At 43.7% G+C, this 17,983-nt stretch overlaps 1 protein-coding gene across 4 annotated transcripts in view; it reads left to right on the forward strand.

Annotated features, from left to right (window-relative positions):
• The window catches only part of LOC124554933 (nuclear pore complex protein Nup98-Nup96-like), a 236,048-nt gene that overhangs the window by 124,351 nt on the left and 93,714 nt on the right, over positions 1–17,983 (forward strand). For 3 of the 4 annotated variants that reach the window (XM_047128630.1, XM_047128629.1, XM_047128632.1), the window contains 3 exons: positions 4,386–4,811; positions 5,326–5,798; positions 6,515–6,722. In XM_047128630.1, coding sequence (XP_046984586.1) covers positions 4,386–4,811; positions 5,326–5,798; positions 6,515–6,722 — 1,107 coding nt within the window. The remainder of the gene's footprint in view (positions 1–4,385; positions 4,812–5,325; positions 5,799–6,514; positions 6,723–17,983) is intronic. The other variant, XM_047128631.1, reaches the window with a different exon arrangement.

The following is a 17,983-nucleotide window of genomic DNA, read 5'->3' on the forward strand; positions in this document are numbered from 1 at the left end:
CGAGAACACCAAAACTGGCGCCGTTGCCTAGCTGCAGGGCTGCCAACCTTGTTTCAAAATTGACAAGCTAATCGAGCAAATTTGGGCAAGACATGAAATACCAGAGGAATGGAAGGTAGCTGTGACATGCCCAATATATAAAAATAAAGACAAATCAGCATGTGACAAGTATAGGGGCATAGACTCAACACCTGTTATAAGATCCTCTCCAACTGCCTATTAGAATGACTAAAACCTCTAGCAACAGACATAATTGGAGAATACCAAGGAGGTTTTCAAGCAGGACGATCAACCACGGACCAGATTTCTGTCCAAAACAGGTCTGTGAAAAAATGTACAAATACACCCGAGAGATACATCTCCTGTTCGTAGACTTCAAGAAGGCTTACGACAGTATACATATATGTAGCCTGATCAGAACTATCACAGAGTTTGGTATACTGAAGAAATTGGTCAAACTGGTAGAGGTATGCCTAAATGACACAAAACTTAAGGTTAAGGTAGGCAGTAAAATGACAGAAAGCTTCCAAGTTTCCAGGATTACGTCAAGGAGATGAGCTATCACCTGTCTTCTTCAACGTGGCACTTAACGAGGTAATGCGGGATTTCGACAAAGAAAACTTCCAGGGCATTCAAATTGGCAATGAACACATGACATATCTGGCCTATGTAGACGACATTGCGCTATTAGCATGCGCATGAGGTGATCTGTAGGGAAGTATCCAGAACTTGGAGTTATTGGCAGCTAAGATCGGTCTACAAATTAGCTCTTAAAAGACTGAGTATATGACCATAGAAAGAAAGATCCAAAACTCTCAAGATTTAATTATGAACATCATCAGGTATAAACATTTGAAAGAGTTCAAATATCTTGGATCAATTTTTACAGAAGCAACATCAGCTGAAGCAGAGATAAAAGCACAACTGCAGGCAGGAAACAGATGCTATCACTCTCTAGACCCTATATTAAAATGTAGAAGTGTGTCTCAACAACTAAAGCTATGGTTGTATAAGACATTAATAATGCCAGTAGTACTTTATGGTTCTCAGACCTGGAGCACTAAAACCCCTTAACCGACTGCTTACATTTGAAAGGAAGGTCTTCAGGAAAATATTTGGGCCAGTCAGAGATCAGACTACTGGAAAATCAAGAAGACGCCATAACACTGAATTAGAAGAGCTGTACAAGGAGCCTAACATCTTGGGAGTGATGAGAAGCAAAAGACTGCAATGGGCTGGACATGTAGTTAAAATGGAGGCGACAAGGTGGCCCAAAATCACAATGGACTGGATCCCGCCAGGCAGCAGACCAGTGGGAAGACCTAGAAAGAGATGGATCGATGGAGTGTGAGAAGACTTGTTGGAGTTGGGAGTCAGGGAAAACTGGAGACAGATAGCAGAAGACAGAGAGACAGAGACGGGTGGAGAGCTCTAACTGTGGTGGCGTGTGGTCCACTGGGCCTGATTGCGTGACTGACTGACTGACTGAATGAATGAATGAATGAATGAAAATGTTTGCCTCAAGCAACACTCCACCAATTCTGTACCCAGTCACACCAATTAAATATCAAGGTGTAATGTTGCAAAGACACACGAAATGGAACGAATATGTAAGGCTGGGTGTAGTGAAAGCGAACGATGGACTCTGTTTAATTGGAAGAATTTTAGGCAAATTTAGGTCATCTATAAAGGACATGACATACAGAACACTAGTGTAATTCGTTCTTGGGTACTGCTAGTATGTCAGATTCCCTCCAGATCAAATTAAAAGAAGATACTGAAGCAATTCAGAGATGTGTTGTTAGCATACAATTATTATGGATATGCTCCATAAACTCCGATGGGGATACCTAGAGGGAAGAAGGAATAATTTTTGCTAAACATTATTCAGAAACTTTAGAGAACTGGCATAAAAAAAAACAACTGCAGAATGATCGTACTGTCACCAACATACATCTTGTGAAGATAAGTCAGTTCTTATATGCAAGCATATAGACAGCCATTTGTCTGTCACTCCATTTGTGTGTGGGACAGGAAATGGAATGACTAGAAGTGGTTCAAAGTAACTTCTGCTATGCGCTGTATGGTGGTGTTTGGTGTATGTAGGTGGACAAAATATGGGAGTGCCAGAAAAATGTTACCATGCCTAATACAGTGTAGTACAACCATTGAGATTGGAAGGCATTCAAAACAGCTTCCAGTCATCTTGGAATGGAGAAATAAGTCCTGTATGGTTTTCAAGGCAATCTTAATACCATTCTCCCTGCATAATAGTGGCAAGTTCAGGTAAAGTTGATGAAGGTGAGCTGTGGCCATGCACCTTGTCTCCAAAGTAGCCCAGAAAGGCTCAAGAATATTTAGATGTGGTGACTGTGATGGCCAGGGGAGTGGCAGCATTCATCCTCGTGCTCACGAAACCAGTCCTGGACAATGTGAGATATGTCAACAAGAGCTTTGTCATCTTGGAAGACATCACCACCTTATGAAAATGAAAATGAACATTGTAACATGAGATGAACCTGATCAGCCAGAAGGGTCACATAATCCTTGAGAGTAATGTGACCTTGCAGAGCAACTGTGAGGCCCATGGAACATCATGATACAGCTACCCAGATCACCACTGAACCCCCTCCATGTTTCTCTGTTGGGACATAAACTTGGCCAGAAGCTGAAACAAGACACATCCAACCAAATGACTTGCTTGCATTACTCCATAGTGCAGATTTTACGGCTTTAGCACCACATTTTCACGTTAAGGGTATTTGCATCACTGAAGAGTGGTTTTGGAATTCCAGCCTTCCCTGCAGTTCTCTACTTCTAAAGCACTCTTCGTGTTTTTGTGCTGACAGTGTTAGCAAGTGCGATATTCAGTTCAGCAGTGACTTTTATAGTCGTCGTCCCCTTATTTTCCATCACTATCTTCGTCTGTGACAGTCTGCCACAATTACTCAACACACACGTTCGTTAGCATCACCTGCCATATGAGCACCAACAATTTGCCCACGTTTGCATTCACTTAGTTAAGATGTAATGCACTCTCAACTACACACACCACTGTTCTGAACACAATGCCACTTTCCACATATTGAGGAAATGGCACAGGTGACGTTCTTGAACAAATTTTAAGCATGCATTTCTTGTGGCTTTTCCATATTTTTGTTAAACCCTGTAGATGTACCAACCAAAAGTCTGACTTCTTTTCTGAAGATTGCTGACTTGATTCTGCATTAATGTTTCTGTTGGTCCATGTTGTCAGTGTTGACAATTGTATTTAAATTGTGCTGAATCTGTGGAAATGACATGGTGACTTCCAATAAACAGGACTCATTCAACCATAGTTGATTAGTGTAGTAAACATTTTTAGAGCCTGATATTTATACCAGAAGTTAACAACTTTGTTGTGTACAACATCAGTACCCTTTGTTTGAGGATACCTTATATTTTTACATATTGTAAATGTTTTTAATTCCTTTAAAGCACTGCTTAGATCTAAAATTATTATTGTATTGGAGTATGTATGTTTGAGAGTACAGAATGTTTTTAGTTTTTGCAGTGCAGAATGAGAGTTAATTGATCATCATCATCATCATTTAAGACTGATTATGCCTTTCAGCATTCAGTCTGGAGCATAGCCCCCCTTATACAGTTCCTCCATGATCCCCTATTCAGTGCTAACATTGGTGCCTCTTCTGATGTTAAACCTATTACTTCAAAATCATTCTTAACCGAATCCAGGTACCTTCTCTTTAGTCTGCCCCGACTCCTCCTACCCTCTACTGCTGAATCCATGAGTCTCTTGGGTAACCTTGCTTCTCCCATGCGTGTAACATGACCCCACCATCTAAGCCTGTTCACCCTGACTGCTACATCTATAGAGTTCATTCCCAGTTTTTCTTTGATTTCCTCATTGTGGACACCCTCCTGCCATTGTTCCCATCTACTAGTACCTGCAATCATCCTAGCTACTTTCATATCCGTAACCTCAACCTTGTTGATAAGGTAACCTGAATCCACTCAGCTTTCGCTCCCATACAACAAAGTTGGTCGAAAGATTGAATGGTGCACAGATAACTTAGCCTTGGTACTGACTTCCTTCTTGCAGAAGAGAGTAGATCGTAGCTGAGCGCTCACTGCATTAGCTTTGCTACACCTCGCTTCCAGTTCTTTCACTATGTTGCCATCCTGTGAGAATATGCATCCTAAGTACTTGAAACCGTCCACCTGTTCTAACTTTGTTCCTCCTATTTGGCACTCAATCAGTTTATATTTCTTTCCCACTGACATTACTTTCGTTTTGGAGATGCTAATCTTCATACCATTGTCCTTACATTGCTCATTTAGCTTAAAATTTATCAGTTAATTATATTCAATTTTTGTTTCATTAGGTGGTCGTGGTCGTGGTCGTAGTCGTGGCGGTGGTGGTGGTGGCGGCGGCGGCAGCATCGTCAGCATCAGCGGTGGTGGTGTTGGCGGCAATGTTGGTGTTGGTGTAGGTGTTGATGTTGATGATGAAGATGATGAAGAAGACGATGAAGAAGAAGATGACGATGATGATGATGATGACGATGATGATGTTGGATATTATGATGATGATGACGATGATGATGATGATGATGATGATGATGTGTATGTGTCTATGTCTGATGAAGTTCCTTCTTTCATGAAGAATGTTGGAACCCAACTGAATCTTAAAAGTCCACTAGCAGGGCAGGAGCTTGTTCGCAGCACAAGACCATTACATGTTTTTCCCAAATATAATCTTCACCTGGAAGATGAATACTCGGGAAAGAAAATCCGAACAAGCAAGACAAGTATGCAGTTTATAACAGTTTATTAGAAATTGCGCACAGAATGAAATTTTCACTCTGCAGGTGTGTGTGTGTGTGTGTGTGTGTGTGTGTGTGTGTGTGTGTGTGTGTGTGTGTGCGCTGATGCAAAACTTCCTGGCAAATTAAAATGGGTGCTGGACTGTGACTCGAACTCGGGACCTTTGCCTTTTGTGGGCAAGTGCTCTACAACTGAGCTACCCAAGCACAACTGACACAACCTGTCCTCACAGCTTCAATTCTGCCAGAGAACATGTCTGCAAAAGGCAAAGGTCCCAATTTCGAGTCTCTGGCTGGCACACAGCTTTAATCTGCCAGGAAGTTTCAGGAATTGTAGAGTTTTCTGTGAATCTCATTTCTGTGCACGAATATCAATTTTCATGCAATGCTATATGGTTGATTCGTGTTGAGTTGAATTGTGGTGGGAGAAATGCTATAATAATCAGATGTAATTGCATTGAATATTGTGGAAGTAATTTTCTCACGTCTTTTATTTCAGAAACACAGCTGGCACAATTTGAAGAGCGTCCTCGTCCAAAAGGAACTATTAAGCAAAGACCACCCTTGCCAAGTGTAACTGGACTTATAAGAACAGCAACAATCTTTCCTGAAATAAAAGTTCAGGGAAGCAATATGTTTGAAACCAGTGCCTACAAGTACCCAAACCAAATTGTTCCACTTCATGAAACTTCTACTAACAAAGTCAAATCACGAAGCCTGAGAGATATTGATCTTTACAAGGGACATGGCTTTCGTGTTGGGTGGGGTCCAGGTGGTGTGCTTCTAATTTTAACTACACAGAAGTCTGCATCTACTGTAGCTTTAGAAGCTGAATTACAGGACCTGGATAAATACTTGAAAGGCAGGTCTGATGATGACAACTCTAAACAGATAGTGCAGAGAATTTGCTTGAGGGGGGGAAGAAAGTTGGCAAAAGAAGAAAGTCGCATTTCATATGAAAATGAGTTAAGGGTGAGTAGACGTACATTGATGCTATGTCACACACATGGTAAAGTGTTGGGTGTTAATTTTAAGCTGAAATAATAAATTTTCAGTTCTGTTTCAATCATTCTTAAGCAAATACTAACAATCAAATGAGGTTTCTTATTGTTGTTACTACTACTGTTTACCATTCACAAATTCAGACACTGAGTTGTAGCTAAATGTAAAATGCTTTGTTGAAATTAAATTTTGAAGTAGCCCTTACATGTGAAGTTAGTCTGTCGATGAAGGTTAAGATAATTTCTTGTGTAGAAGGGGTTGTAGTTATCAGTGAGGTGGTAGTGTTTGATTGGTGGGTTTGATAGAGGTTGTTAGGTATCATCAGATTTTGTGGAGGTTGACTTTCAAGAATCATTGAATGGGGATTTTTTGTTGTTGTTGTTGTTGTTGTTGTTGTTGTTGTTGCTGTTGTTGTAATTGCAGGTTCAAAAATTTTCTAGAATAAAGTATTTGTTAATGCACAAACACAAAATATGTTTAGATGGTGACTTCTGACAAAGCTTTTTGCAACATGGTACTGGTTGAACTTGTTACTATAACATGTGTGCATGTGAAAAAGCTTGCTTGGATTATAACTTATAACTAGCTTAAGATTAGAAAGTTCCTACATAGCTTCTGCATAAGACTACTTGTTAGGATTAAAAACCTCTCATTTATTAGTGCTGAAACTTACTCTATTTTCACAGGAATATTGGGGAAAACATTTAAAAGTGATGCTGAAATGCAGTGAATTCTATAAAGACCAAAAGATACCAGGCATCAGACCCATTCCAGGAAGTTCATCTGTCACTTTGCATGGTAGCCTGAGATCGAAAGATGATTCTCAGGAAAGAGAATATCCTTACAATGTGTGGAATCTGTGTGATGCACTTTGGGGTGAGCTACCGGAATATGGTTAGTATCCAGCACTGCTACGATTATTTAAATTACAGAAAATGATACTACAATCATCATTCTTCATGTAATACATTTGATTTAAATTTCGTATTAGAAATTGAAATATAGCAACCTACTCCTACTACTACTACTACTACTGCTACTATAGTTATTATCGTTATTATTATTATTATTTGATTCTTGAGTTTCTCCCGGTGTATTTGATAATCAAAATATCCATGGGTATGCTGCCGGTCTATAGTGTCCAACGGGCACAATATTTCGGCGATCAAACATGTCGCCATCATCAGGTGAACTGACGGACTGAGCTCCTGTGAACGTGCCGGCACGGAGATCCGTACGCTATGGCTGCTCAGAGGGAACTGGGTTCGGTCGCGGCGGCGGCCGATTTAAATACCCTCCGCCCGCGGCGCGCTCCCTCCGCCGTCCGCGCCCAGCGCCACGGTCGCGCGGTGGAACAGATTGCGACGGCGTCTGAGATGACGTCGGTGTGATGGCTCTGTCCGCCGTGGTCGTCACAACTATACATCTGCTCGATTTACTCTTGATTAACCCGATCGCTGGTTCCCAAGCCTTGCTAAGATTATAGCCACAGTCACGGTTTATGAGGTCGTCATTGGTGCGAATTTCGATGGCCTCTCTAACAACGCTGTCCCAGTATCTCGACGTCTGTACCAGAATCCTCGTGCGGTCATACTCCATGGCGTGAATTTCCGACAAACAATGTTCAGCGACCACCGACTTGCTCGGATACATCAGTCGAGTGTGCCTCTGGTGTTCACGGCATCGATCCTCGACGGTACGCATCGTCTGACCAATATACGACTTGCCACATTGGCACGGAATCTGGTACACGCCGGCCTTCCTCAAACCGAGGTCATCTTTGGCGCTCCCCACCAGTGCACGAGTTTTATTTGGAGGACAAAACACAGTTCCGACCCGGTGTTTCTTCAGAATGCGGGCGATTTTCCCCGAGAGTGCGCCTGTGTATGGAATAAATGCAGTGCCTACCTCCTCCCTCGTGACTTCATCCATCTCAACAGGTTGTGCTGCAGTGGTTGGGTGGAGAGCACGTAGAATCTGCAACTCTGAGTACCCATTTTTTCGGAATACAGTTCTCAGATGTTCCAATTCCTGGGGTAGACTCTCTGCGTCAGAGATAGGGCCCGCACTATGTACTAGAGTTTTAAGTACCCCATTCCTCTGTGAAGGGTGGTGGCAGCTGTCTGCATGCAAATACAGATCAGTGTGCGTAGCCTTCCGATACACCCCATGACCTAGGGTGCCATCAGCCCTTCTCTTGACCAAGACATCAAGGAAAGGTAATTTACCCCCCGTTTCAGTCTCCATAGTGAATTTGATGTTGGGGTGTATGGAGTTTAGATGTGTAAGGAAGTCAAGGAGTTTATCCATACCATGTGGCCAGATGACGAACGTGTCGTCCACGTAACGGAAAAAGCAAGTAGGTTTCCATATGGATGACGACAGGGCTTCCTCCTCGAAGTTCTCCATGTACAAATTCGCTACCACCGGTGAGAGAGGTCTACCCATGGCGACTCCCTCCGTTTGTTCGTAGTATTCTCCATTAAAAAGAAAATACGTGGAAGTCAAGACATGCCTAAAAAGTTCAGTGGTCTTCTCGTCAAACTTCTGACTAATCAATTCTAGTGACTCTCGCAGGGGTACCCTCGTAAACAAGGAAACGACGTCAAAACTCACCATGATATCTGACTCATCCAACCTGAAGCTATCAAGGCGTTTAACAAAATCCACGGAATTACGGATGTGATGAGGGCATTTACCCACGTAAGGACTTAATATTCCCGTCAGGTATTTGGCCAACAAATATGTAGGTGCCCTGATGTTGCTGACAATGGGACGTAATGGTACCCCCTCTTTGTGAACCTTCGGGAGTCCATATAGTCTAGGCGGTACCGGACCTTGGGGTAACAATTTCTTAGCGTCACCCTCTGGTAAATCTGCGTCCTTGAGAAGCGCCCTCGTCTTGTTCTCCACCTTCTTTGTAGGGTCAACGCTGATCTTCCGGTAGGAATCGTCATTTAGCAGGCTCTGCATCTTATCAGTGTAGTCCTTATGGGAGACAACAACTGTAGCATTGCCTTTGTCAGCCGGTAAGACAACAATTTCAGAGCGCTCCCTCAGATCACGAATGGCCGCCCTCTCTTTACTGCTGATATTTGACTTCATCGGCTTGGATTTCGTCAACGCACGACAAGTTTCACGACGTATTTCCTCGGCTGATTCTGGCGGAAGTCGAGCTGCAACCTGTTCAACAGCACTAACAATTTCTGCGACCGGAGTGAACTTGGGGGTGGGAGCGAAGCTGAGACCTTTCTGCAAAACTGAGACCGCATCATCACTCAACACCATGCCACTCAAATTGATGACAGTCTTGCACGGAACCTGCAGGGATGGTTTGTCAAGGAGACGTGAGAACTTAGCTGTTTGACGTCCTGTAGCCTCCTTATGGGCGGAATCAGCCGACACCCAGGTGACACCATCAATCCAATCCCAGGAACTCTTGATTAACCCGATCGCTGGTTCCCAAGCCTTGCTAAGATTATAGCCACAGTCACGGTTTATGAGGTCGCCTGGGTGTCGGCTGATTCCGCCCATAAGGAGGCTACAGGACGTCAAACAGCTAAGTTCTCACGTCTCCTTGACAAACCATCCCTGCAGGTTCCGTGCAAGACTGTCATCAATTTGAGTGGCATGGTGTTGAGTGATGATGCGGTCTCAGTTTTGCAGAAAGGTCTCAGCTTCGCTCCCACCCCCAAGTTCACTCCGGTCGCAGAAATTGTTAGTGCTGTTGAACAGGTTGCAGCTCGACTTCCGCCAGAATCAGCCGAGGAAATACGTCGTGAAACTTGTCGTGCGTTGACGAAATCCAAGCCGATGAAGTCAAATATCAGCAGTAAAGAGAGGGCGGCCATTCGTGATCTGAGGGAGCGCTCTGAAATTGTTGTCTTACCGGCTGACAAAGGCAATGCTACAGTTGTTGTCTCCCATAAGGACTACACTGATAAGATGCAGAGCCTGCTAAATGACGATTCCTACCGGAAGATCAGCGTTGACCCTACAAAGAAGGTGGAGAACAAGACGAGGGCGCTTCTCAAGGACGCAGATTTACCAGAGGGTGACGCTAAGAAATTGTTACCCCAAGGTCCGGTACCGCCTAGACTATATGGACTCCCGAAGGTTCACAAAGAGGGGGTACCATTACGTCCCATTGTCAGCAACATCAGGGCACCTACATATTTGTTGGCCAAATACCTGACGGGAATATTAAGTCCTTACGTGGGTAAATGCCCTCATCACATCCGTAATTCCGTGGATTTTGTTAAACGCCTTGATAGCTTCAGGTTGGATGAGTCAGATATCATGGTGAGTTTTGACGTCGTTTCCTTGTTTACGAGGGTACCCCTGCGAGAGTCACTAGAATTGATTAGTCAGAAGTTTGACGAGAAGACCACTGAACTTTTTAGGCATGTCTTGACTTCCACGTATTTTCTTTTTAATGGAGAATACTACGAACAAACGGAGGGAGTCGCCATGGGTAGCCCTCTCTCACCGGTGGTAGCGAATTTGTACATGGAGAACTTCGAGGAGGAAGCCCTGTCGTCATCCGTATGGAAACCTACTTGCTTTTTCCGTTACGTGGACGACACGTTCGTCATCTGGCCACATGGTATGGATAAACTCCTTGACTTCCTTACACATCTAAACTCCATACACCCCAACATCAAATTCACTATGGAGACTGAAACGGGGGGTAAATTACCTTTCCTTGATGTCTTGGTCAAGAGAAGGGCTGATGGCACCCTAGGTCATGGGGTGTATCGGAAGGCTACGCACACTGATCTGTATTTGCATGCAGACAGCTGCCACCACCCTTCACAGAGGAATGGGGTACTTAAAACTCTAGTACATAGTGCGGGCCCTATCTCTGACGCAGAGAGTCTACCCCAGGAATTGGAACATCTGAGAACTGTATTCCGAAAAAATGGGTACTCAGAGTTGCAGATTCTACGTGCTCTCCACCCAACCACTGCAGCACAACCTGTTGAGATGGATGAAGTCACGAGGGAGGAGGTAGGCACTGCATTTATTCCATACACAGGCGCACTCTCGGGGAAAATCGCCCGCATTCTGAAGAAACACCGGGTCGGAACTGTGTTTTGTCCTCCAAATAAAACTCGTGCACTGGTGGGGAGCGCCAAAGATGACCTCGGTTTGAGGAAGGCCGGCGTGTACCAGATTCCGTGCCAATGTGGCAAGTCGTATATTGGTCAGACGATGCGTACCGTCGAGGATCGATGCCGTGAACACCAGAGGCACACTCGACTGATGTATCCGAGCAAGTCGGTGGTCGCTGAACATTGTTTGTCGGAAATTCACGCCATGGAGTATGACCGCACGAGGATTCTGGTACAGACGTCGAGATACTGGGACAGCGTTGTTAGAGAGGCCATCGAAATTCGCACCAATGACGACCTCATAAACCGTGACTGTGGCTATAATCTTAGCAAGGCTTGGGAACCAGCGATCGGGTTAATCAAGAGTAAATCGAGCAGATGTATAGTTGTGACGACCACGGCGGACAGAGCCATCACACCGACGTCATCTCAGACGCCGTCGCAATCTGTTCCACCGCGCGACCGTGGCGCTGGGCGCGGACGGCGGAGGGAGCGCGCCGCGGGCGGAGGGTATTTAAATCGGCCGCCGCCGCGACCGAACCCAGTTCCCTCTGAGCAGCCATAGCGTACGGATCTCCGTGCCGGCACGTTCACAGGAGCTCAGTCCGTCAGTTCACCTGATGATGGCGACATGTTTGATCGCCGAAATATTGTGCCCGTTGGACACTATAGACCAGCAGCATACCCGTGGATATTTTGATTATTATTATTATTATTATTATTATTATTATTATTATTATTACTATTACTATTATCCCCTTCTAAGTAATTCCTTTTGGCAGCTATACATCTGGCAGAGTCGTTCTCAGTCTTGGTATAAGTGCTGAAAGGCTTAAACTGGTGGGGCCTTTAACATGTCAATAACACTCTTTTGAATGTTCTCGAGATTCCTAAAATGACATCCTTTTAGGAAATTTTCAATACAGGGGGGAGGGGGGGGGGAGAAGAAATGAGTTGCAAGGACTGAGGTCAGGTGAATAGCGGGTCTGATAAAACAAAAATTCCATGATAAAATTGGTCGTGTGACATGGGGTGTTGTCATAATGCAGCATCCACTTGTCTGCAGTGTCCGGTGTCAATTCACCCCTTTCCTGAGCCTTTCGAGAACATCTTTGCAAAACACTTGGTTGACATTTTGTGCTGGAGGAACAAATTCTCACAAGAGCACACATGCATTTGACGTTTTCGTCAGTTTTTGATGTTGAAGGTCTCCCTGAGCAAGATTCACCTTCAGTTTTTTGCTGGCCTTCCAAAAACAATTTGTGCCAGTGAAGAAAATGAGCTCTTGATAAGGAATGTTTCCCATGGAATCCCAAAGTTTAACACAAAACTTGATGGCAAAACATAGCTCTAAATTATGCAGTTCCATTTTCATAACACACAACAAAACAAAACTTCACTGATGGGGCTCTCAAAAATCAAGTGGTGGCTGTACGGAATCTTGAAGGTGCAAGCTACCACAGATTCTATAATTTTTAATTTTAGATTATATGATACTTTACTATAGTGTACTGCACTGCACTACAATACACACTGTTGTTATAATACAAGGTGAAAACAAACCACCTTTCTCATTTTGTTTTGTATTGTTAACTGCTTGCAGACATAGGTATAACTCTGGAATTGCAGCGACTGTACTGCCATGCCACTTTCATTCTTTTTACCCCTTACAGAGTGTAGAGATTAGGACGACACTGACTGTCAGGGTCTCAGAAAAATTCATGGTTCTCTTGTGGCTCCAGCAGTGGCTTGTGGTTAGACATTCTGATTTCCTGTGGCTCATTGTCACAATGGATGTTTCTTGCAGTCTTTATCTTGGCCAGGTAGGTTGCAGCATCTGATGCTTCATTCAGAGTGTACTAAAGCTCCTAATTCATTAGGCTGTATACTATTTTATTCCAAAGATGATGCATCCTGGTATGTAACATCTTGTCCATAGGCACACTCTCAGATGATGTGATTTTGCAGTGCTAATTTCTCCACATGCCCAAGTGTCTGGATTGCATTGGTATATTTATAGGGAATAAGCTGGATATGTTCTGTGGCTTGGCAGCAAGTGTTGCTTCCTTGGTCTGCAAAAAGCAAGACTTTGCGATCTTACCTGTAAATTCGGAACAAACTCACAATATCACCCTGCTTTGTTCTGTCCCAAATTTATTGCCATTCTCTATCAATACAATCTTTTATTTCTTGTTTTGATTAGGTTCATGTGCCCAGCATCTCCTCCAAATCGTTTTAGCCATTCCTGGCTTTTTGAGCCTGTCTGCTATCCCCATAGCCCCAGTAGTGATTAAGATTGAGTGATGGTTTCAGACAACAGTACCAAGATGAATGGACCAGCATTGCCCATACAGAGTTGTTTGGTTTCGTGGCTGAACCACGGGCTCCACAGATGCCATATGAATTTGCACTACCTTCCGGTGTCATAGGCTAGGAGGAAAGTGAGCACGCATTCCTCACTCAGTTGTGTTTGTATTTCTGAAGCTTTCAAGTCACCAACATTACTGTTGTGCACATGACAAGATTGTTTTAGGTTATTCTCTTGGTTTGTGATTCAGGGTTTGTTCACACACTGTTGAAAATTCTTTTGGCTTTACATTTGCTTTTCCTCTTGTTTTGCCTTTCTGAATGTTTTCAGCTTGTCTGCCACCTGGGTAGTGCATTATTAAAGTGACAGTGAAACTGATCCATCATTACAAGCTATTTCACACACAAGAGTCAGTCTTCTGGAGATCAAGCAGAATGCGGAGCTGATCTGAACCACGGACATACAGCCTGTCAGTTGTTCTCCTGTGGGGTAAACTTTGCCCTCGCCCCCTACCATCTACAGTCTGATAACACTGTTAATGGATGGGAAAACTACCTGTGTAGATTTGTGCTGTACTTCAAGGTAAGAAATGTATGATATCGCGTAGTCCAGAGTGCTATGTTACTTATCAGTAGCAGTAGTCTTTATGAAACTGTCCAGAAGTTGCATCTGCACTCTGACCCTGAGGCATTAGAATTTACTGAACTTAGCAATCAGCCGAATGAGCATTTCTGCCTTCAAACTTGTACTGTGGCAATGCTGTTACAATTTGACCAATATGGAAACATAGTGATGGGTCTTTCACAAACTGAATAGCAGATTTGCAAGGCCTCGGCCATAAACGCAAGTTTGACTTTACTAATTGTGGGGTCTCTTATGCCGATTCTTTTAATCAGAAACATTGTTTTCAGATAAGCTCTCAACAAGGAGATGCAGTCCAAAGTTTTGAAATCACTATACCCAGATTTAAGCACAATTGCAAATGTTGCCAAAACATTTGAGGTGTTGGCAGCAGCTCAAAATGCATTTTCAAATAGTTGGCAAATAAGCCAGCTCTTGGCTGTGTGCCAGCTGGTTCATCCCCTGGATGATGCTTAGGAGGGGGGTGTGTGTCCTGGGTAAGTAAAGGGTTTTTGCTCCTGGCTGGATTTCAGTGGATGTGGTAAATAGAAGCAACCTAGCCATGCATTGACATAGATAACGTTCTTTGGATAATAAGATATGTTCTCCCTCAATGTCATATTCGCTCCCATTGATGCTTAAGTCTTGTCGTAATGTTGCTCGGCCCATGACCATTGCTAGTATTTGTATTTTTTCAACACATTAAATCTATCGTAAGTGAGGGAACTTAGCAACAGTGTACTTGGACAGGTAAACAGCACAGTGGGCTGATGTGCTGGAGTTTGCCAATACACTTTGCAGCAGTACCTGGCCCAGCATCAGTATTCACTTTAACTCCATCTAGGCAGAACCTGGCCATATGCCTAATAAACTCCAGATTGAGTTGGGTATTTTGACCCGGTTCCACATGGATACAAGAGGTGTAGTTTCTCTGATTACCTGGGAAATCTATCAGTGTTTGGTTGCCCATCCGTCTCCAGCTGCCCTAGTGGCAGATTTTCATATAGCTGGCAAGAGATAGCTTTGGGAGGGTAAATTACTGTATGGCTTAAATAGAACAATGTGAACTGCAAATCACATAGTTCATTGTAAATTTGACATCACCTGTAAATATTTTTGACTTTGGTGTGTTAACCACATTTGGTTTCCAAGCATTGGATGAGGTGAACCTGACATCCAGATAAGTATCATTCCGGGACTTGGAATCATTATCACAGAATTATAAGCAGTTAATTCAAACAACGTTGGGTTCAGGCCAAATGGTTTGAATTGCATATTTCACTCAAGCAGTCCACTGTGCTTGAATTTTATCGTGAATGGCCATTTCTATTTGCAATGTGACATTCACTGAAAGTTTAGTTAGACAGGTAACAGGAATTGGGCATCATTGTGCCAGTCTCAGCTAGTCATCGGTCATCTCCCACTGTCATAGAGAAGGAAGCAAATGGGGTCAAATAGAGTTTATGGCCATTTTAAGGCTGCGATTAATGCACAAAATCAGGCCGACATTTCCCCAATTCCTCAACTAGAGGAACGACTGACATTTCCCCAGTTCCTCAACTAGAGGAACTTCTAGAAAAGTTAACAGGGGACAGTGATTTTTGAAGATTGATCAACAGAAAGGAATCTTCCGGTCAACAGGATAAAAACTGTGTGTTACGCCAAATGTTTTTGGAGTGGGAAATTCAAAGAAGAGAATACAAATTCCAAGTTATTGGGTTACATACTAATAAGGATCACAAGTAATCAGTGAATAATAAACTAACAATAGTGCCTGTGGCCATGGCAAAGAAGAAACGCTGACATGCACTTGATGTGGTGGGCGCCTTGTCAACTGGTGAGGCTGCTTGGCTTTGTCAATCTGCGTCCAGGCCAATGGCAGGAATGCAACCCCAACCACAAGGATGCACTGGTGAAGACGAAGATGGCACCACTGACTCTGATGACCAACAAAGTCGATGCTAGAGCAGCAGACAGAGGAATTGGTGCTAAATTCCCTGACTCGTGGGTGGCCGAAATTTCCCATCAATGGTGGGAGATACCGGCCACTGGCAGGAGGATAGGGAAAACTGCCTGACCCAAAGAAGATGGAGCAGCAGGAGACACATGTGCAGTGCAATGCGTGACATAGTTGGAAAAGTAACTGCGGTCCTGAGAGCCATCGTGACTGCAGAGAAGGCTGCATTTGTGGTGGCCTGCCGCCAGCTGCAGCAACTGCGTGCAGAACTAGCCGACAACCACGTGTCCCTGCTTCTGCCCCAGCTGTGTTGCAGAGGGAGAAAAAAAGGTGCTGCCAAGCAGACGATCACCCCCCCCCCCCCCCCCCCCCCCGGCAACTGCAGAAATGCAGGAAGCATCTGGTGTGGCACCTGACAAGAAGATGGAAGTAGATGAATGGGTAAATAACCTAACAGCCACTGCTACCTTCAGAGAGAGGCTACTGCCGGCTGGAGTGAACATTGATGAGCGTGGCACAAACAGCTGCACCACACAGTAGATGTTGCTCCATACATCCCTACTAGCAGTGAAGCAGTGCCACCAAAGACTCACTGCCTGACCTTGTGATGGGCGGGGAGCTACAGTGGCCCCCAGATGCAAGATGATGACCCTAGGGAATGGAGCAGCAGCTGACTTGGGTCTGCTGCCGTGCCAAGTCACTGATAAATTGCAGTAGAGGTGGCCCCAATAGTAGTGCATTGTGCAATAGCACAGATTTGGACTGACATCGTTATGACAAACAGATGGCTCTGACAATGGTATTTAGGTGCGTTATACCCATTGCTAACATAACCTACCCTTGCATATGTTGCAGATAGCAAGAAATCTGTTCCTGCTCTTACTGCTTGATCAGATGCTTGCAGAGGATTTTTGCCATGGCACTTGTTTCCCACCTGTCCTTAAACCTGCTGTTCAATCATTTTCATCTACTTTCGATCCCCAGAAGGGCCCGTATAAATGGGTAATCATACAAAGATCTATGGACGACAGCACAGTCCTGTGTCCTGTGATACCTAGATTCATGTAACCAACAAACACAGAGTTGATAGAATTTTTGTGGTGTTCACCATGCTAGTGTGGGCGTGGAGGGGTTCCACTTACATTAAAAAAGTATTGTGTATGTAGAATGACAGACACAAATCTCAGTCCATTAGGAATCAATGTTCAGCATGTGGTTGCAGTGACTTGTAGTCGTAGGATTATTCGCGACAAAGAAAAGTGATCACAGCAGGTCATGCACAGCTTGTATGCTGGTTGTAGGGAAGTGAGTATTCAATTGTTTGTGTGGGTCGAAGGCAAGTCTACCATAGTCAGTAACTCATTCTTTGATATGATTGGTACTTTTAACTGTGTGGTATTTGTGTCATTATTGGAATTGAATTTAAAGCCAGAGTAACAGTTCTTCCATGTGAATTTTACATGTTGACAGACTGTGCTCTGCAAATTCTTTGTTCCGCTCCATTCACTTGTTGTAATTTAACCCATATCCTTTGACTACGCATGTCTGTGTGCATGTTTGTTTTATCACATGCATATTATTTGTTCACAAAGTTGGTGTTGCGTTCACGTAATGGTTAAAAACTTTGTGTGCTTCGACATTTTTTCAATGAAGTATTTGATTGCCTTGAGTATAATTTTATGTGACATTCTGTGATCCAGGTTCCTTTCGATGTTTCAGTACATATTAAGACATTTGTTCTTGCACATTTTCATATGCTATATTCCGATTGTAGAATTCATGAACAAATCCAACAAGAAACAGTACTCCTAGACATTTAAGGAATCACATTCTGTTGATTTTCTGTGCACACTACAATGAAATAAGGGAGAAAAATTGCCTTTTACAGGGTATGTGGCTATGATGATGATACTGCACACCGTGGAAGAAACGATTTAAGTAATCATGTGAAGTGCAGTAAACACATAAGGTACATTAAATTCAAGGAAGATAACAACAAAATAACATGTTTTTTGCCAAGTCTGGAAACGTTAACAGTAATTTAAGTAGGGTCGAGTGTCCGTTTACTTCCTGTTTGGTGGGACACAATGTGCCCTTAAGTGTGGCAGTGCATATGGTGCAGGTGTTCCAGTTTCTTTGGCTCTTGTCTGTGTTA

This window comes from Schistocerca americana, chromosome X (genome assembly GCF_021461395.2).
Source record: "Schistocerca americana isolate TAMUIC-IGC-003095 chromosome X, iqSchAmer2.1, whole genome shotgun sequence".
Lineage (NCBI taxonomy): Eukaryota > Metazoa > Arthropoda > Insecta > Orthoptera > Acrididae > Schistocerca > Schistocerca americana.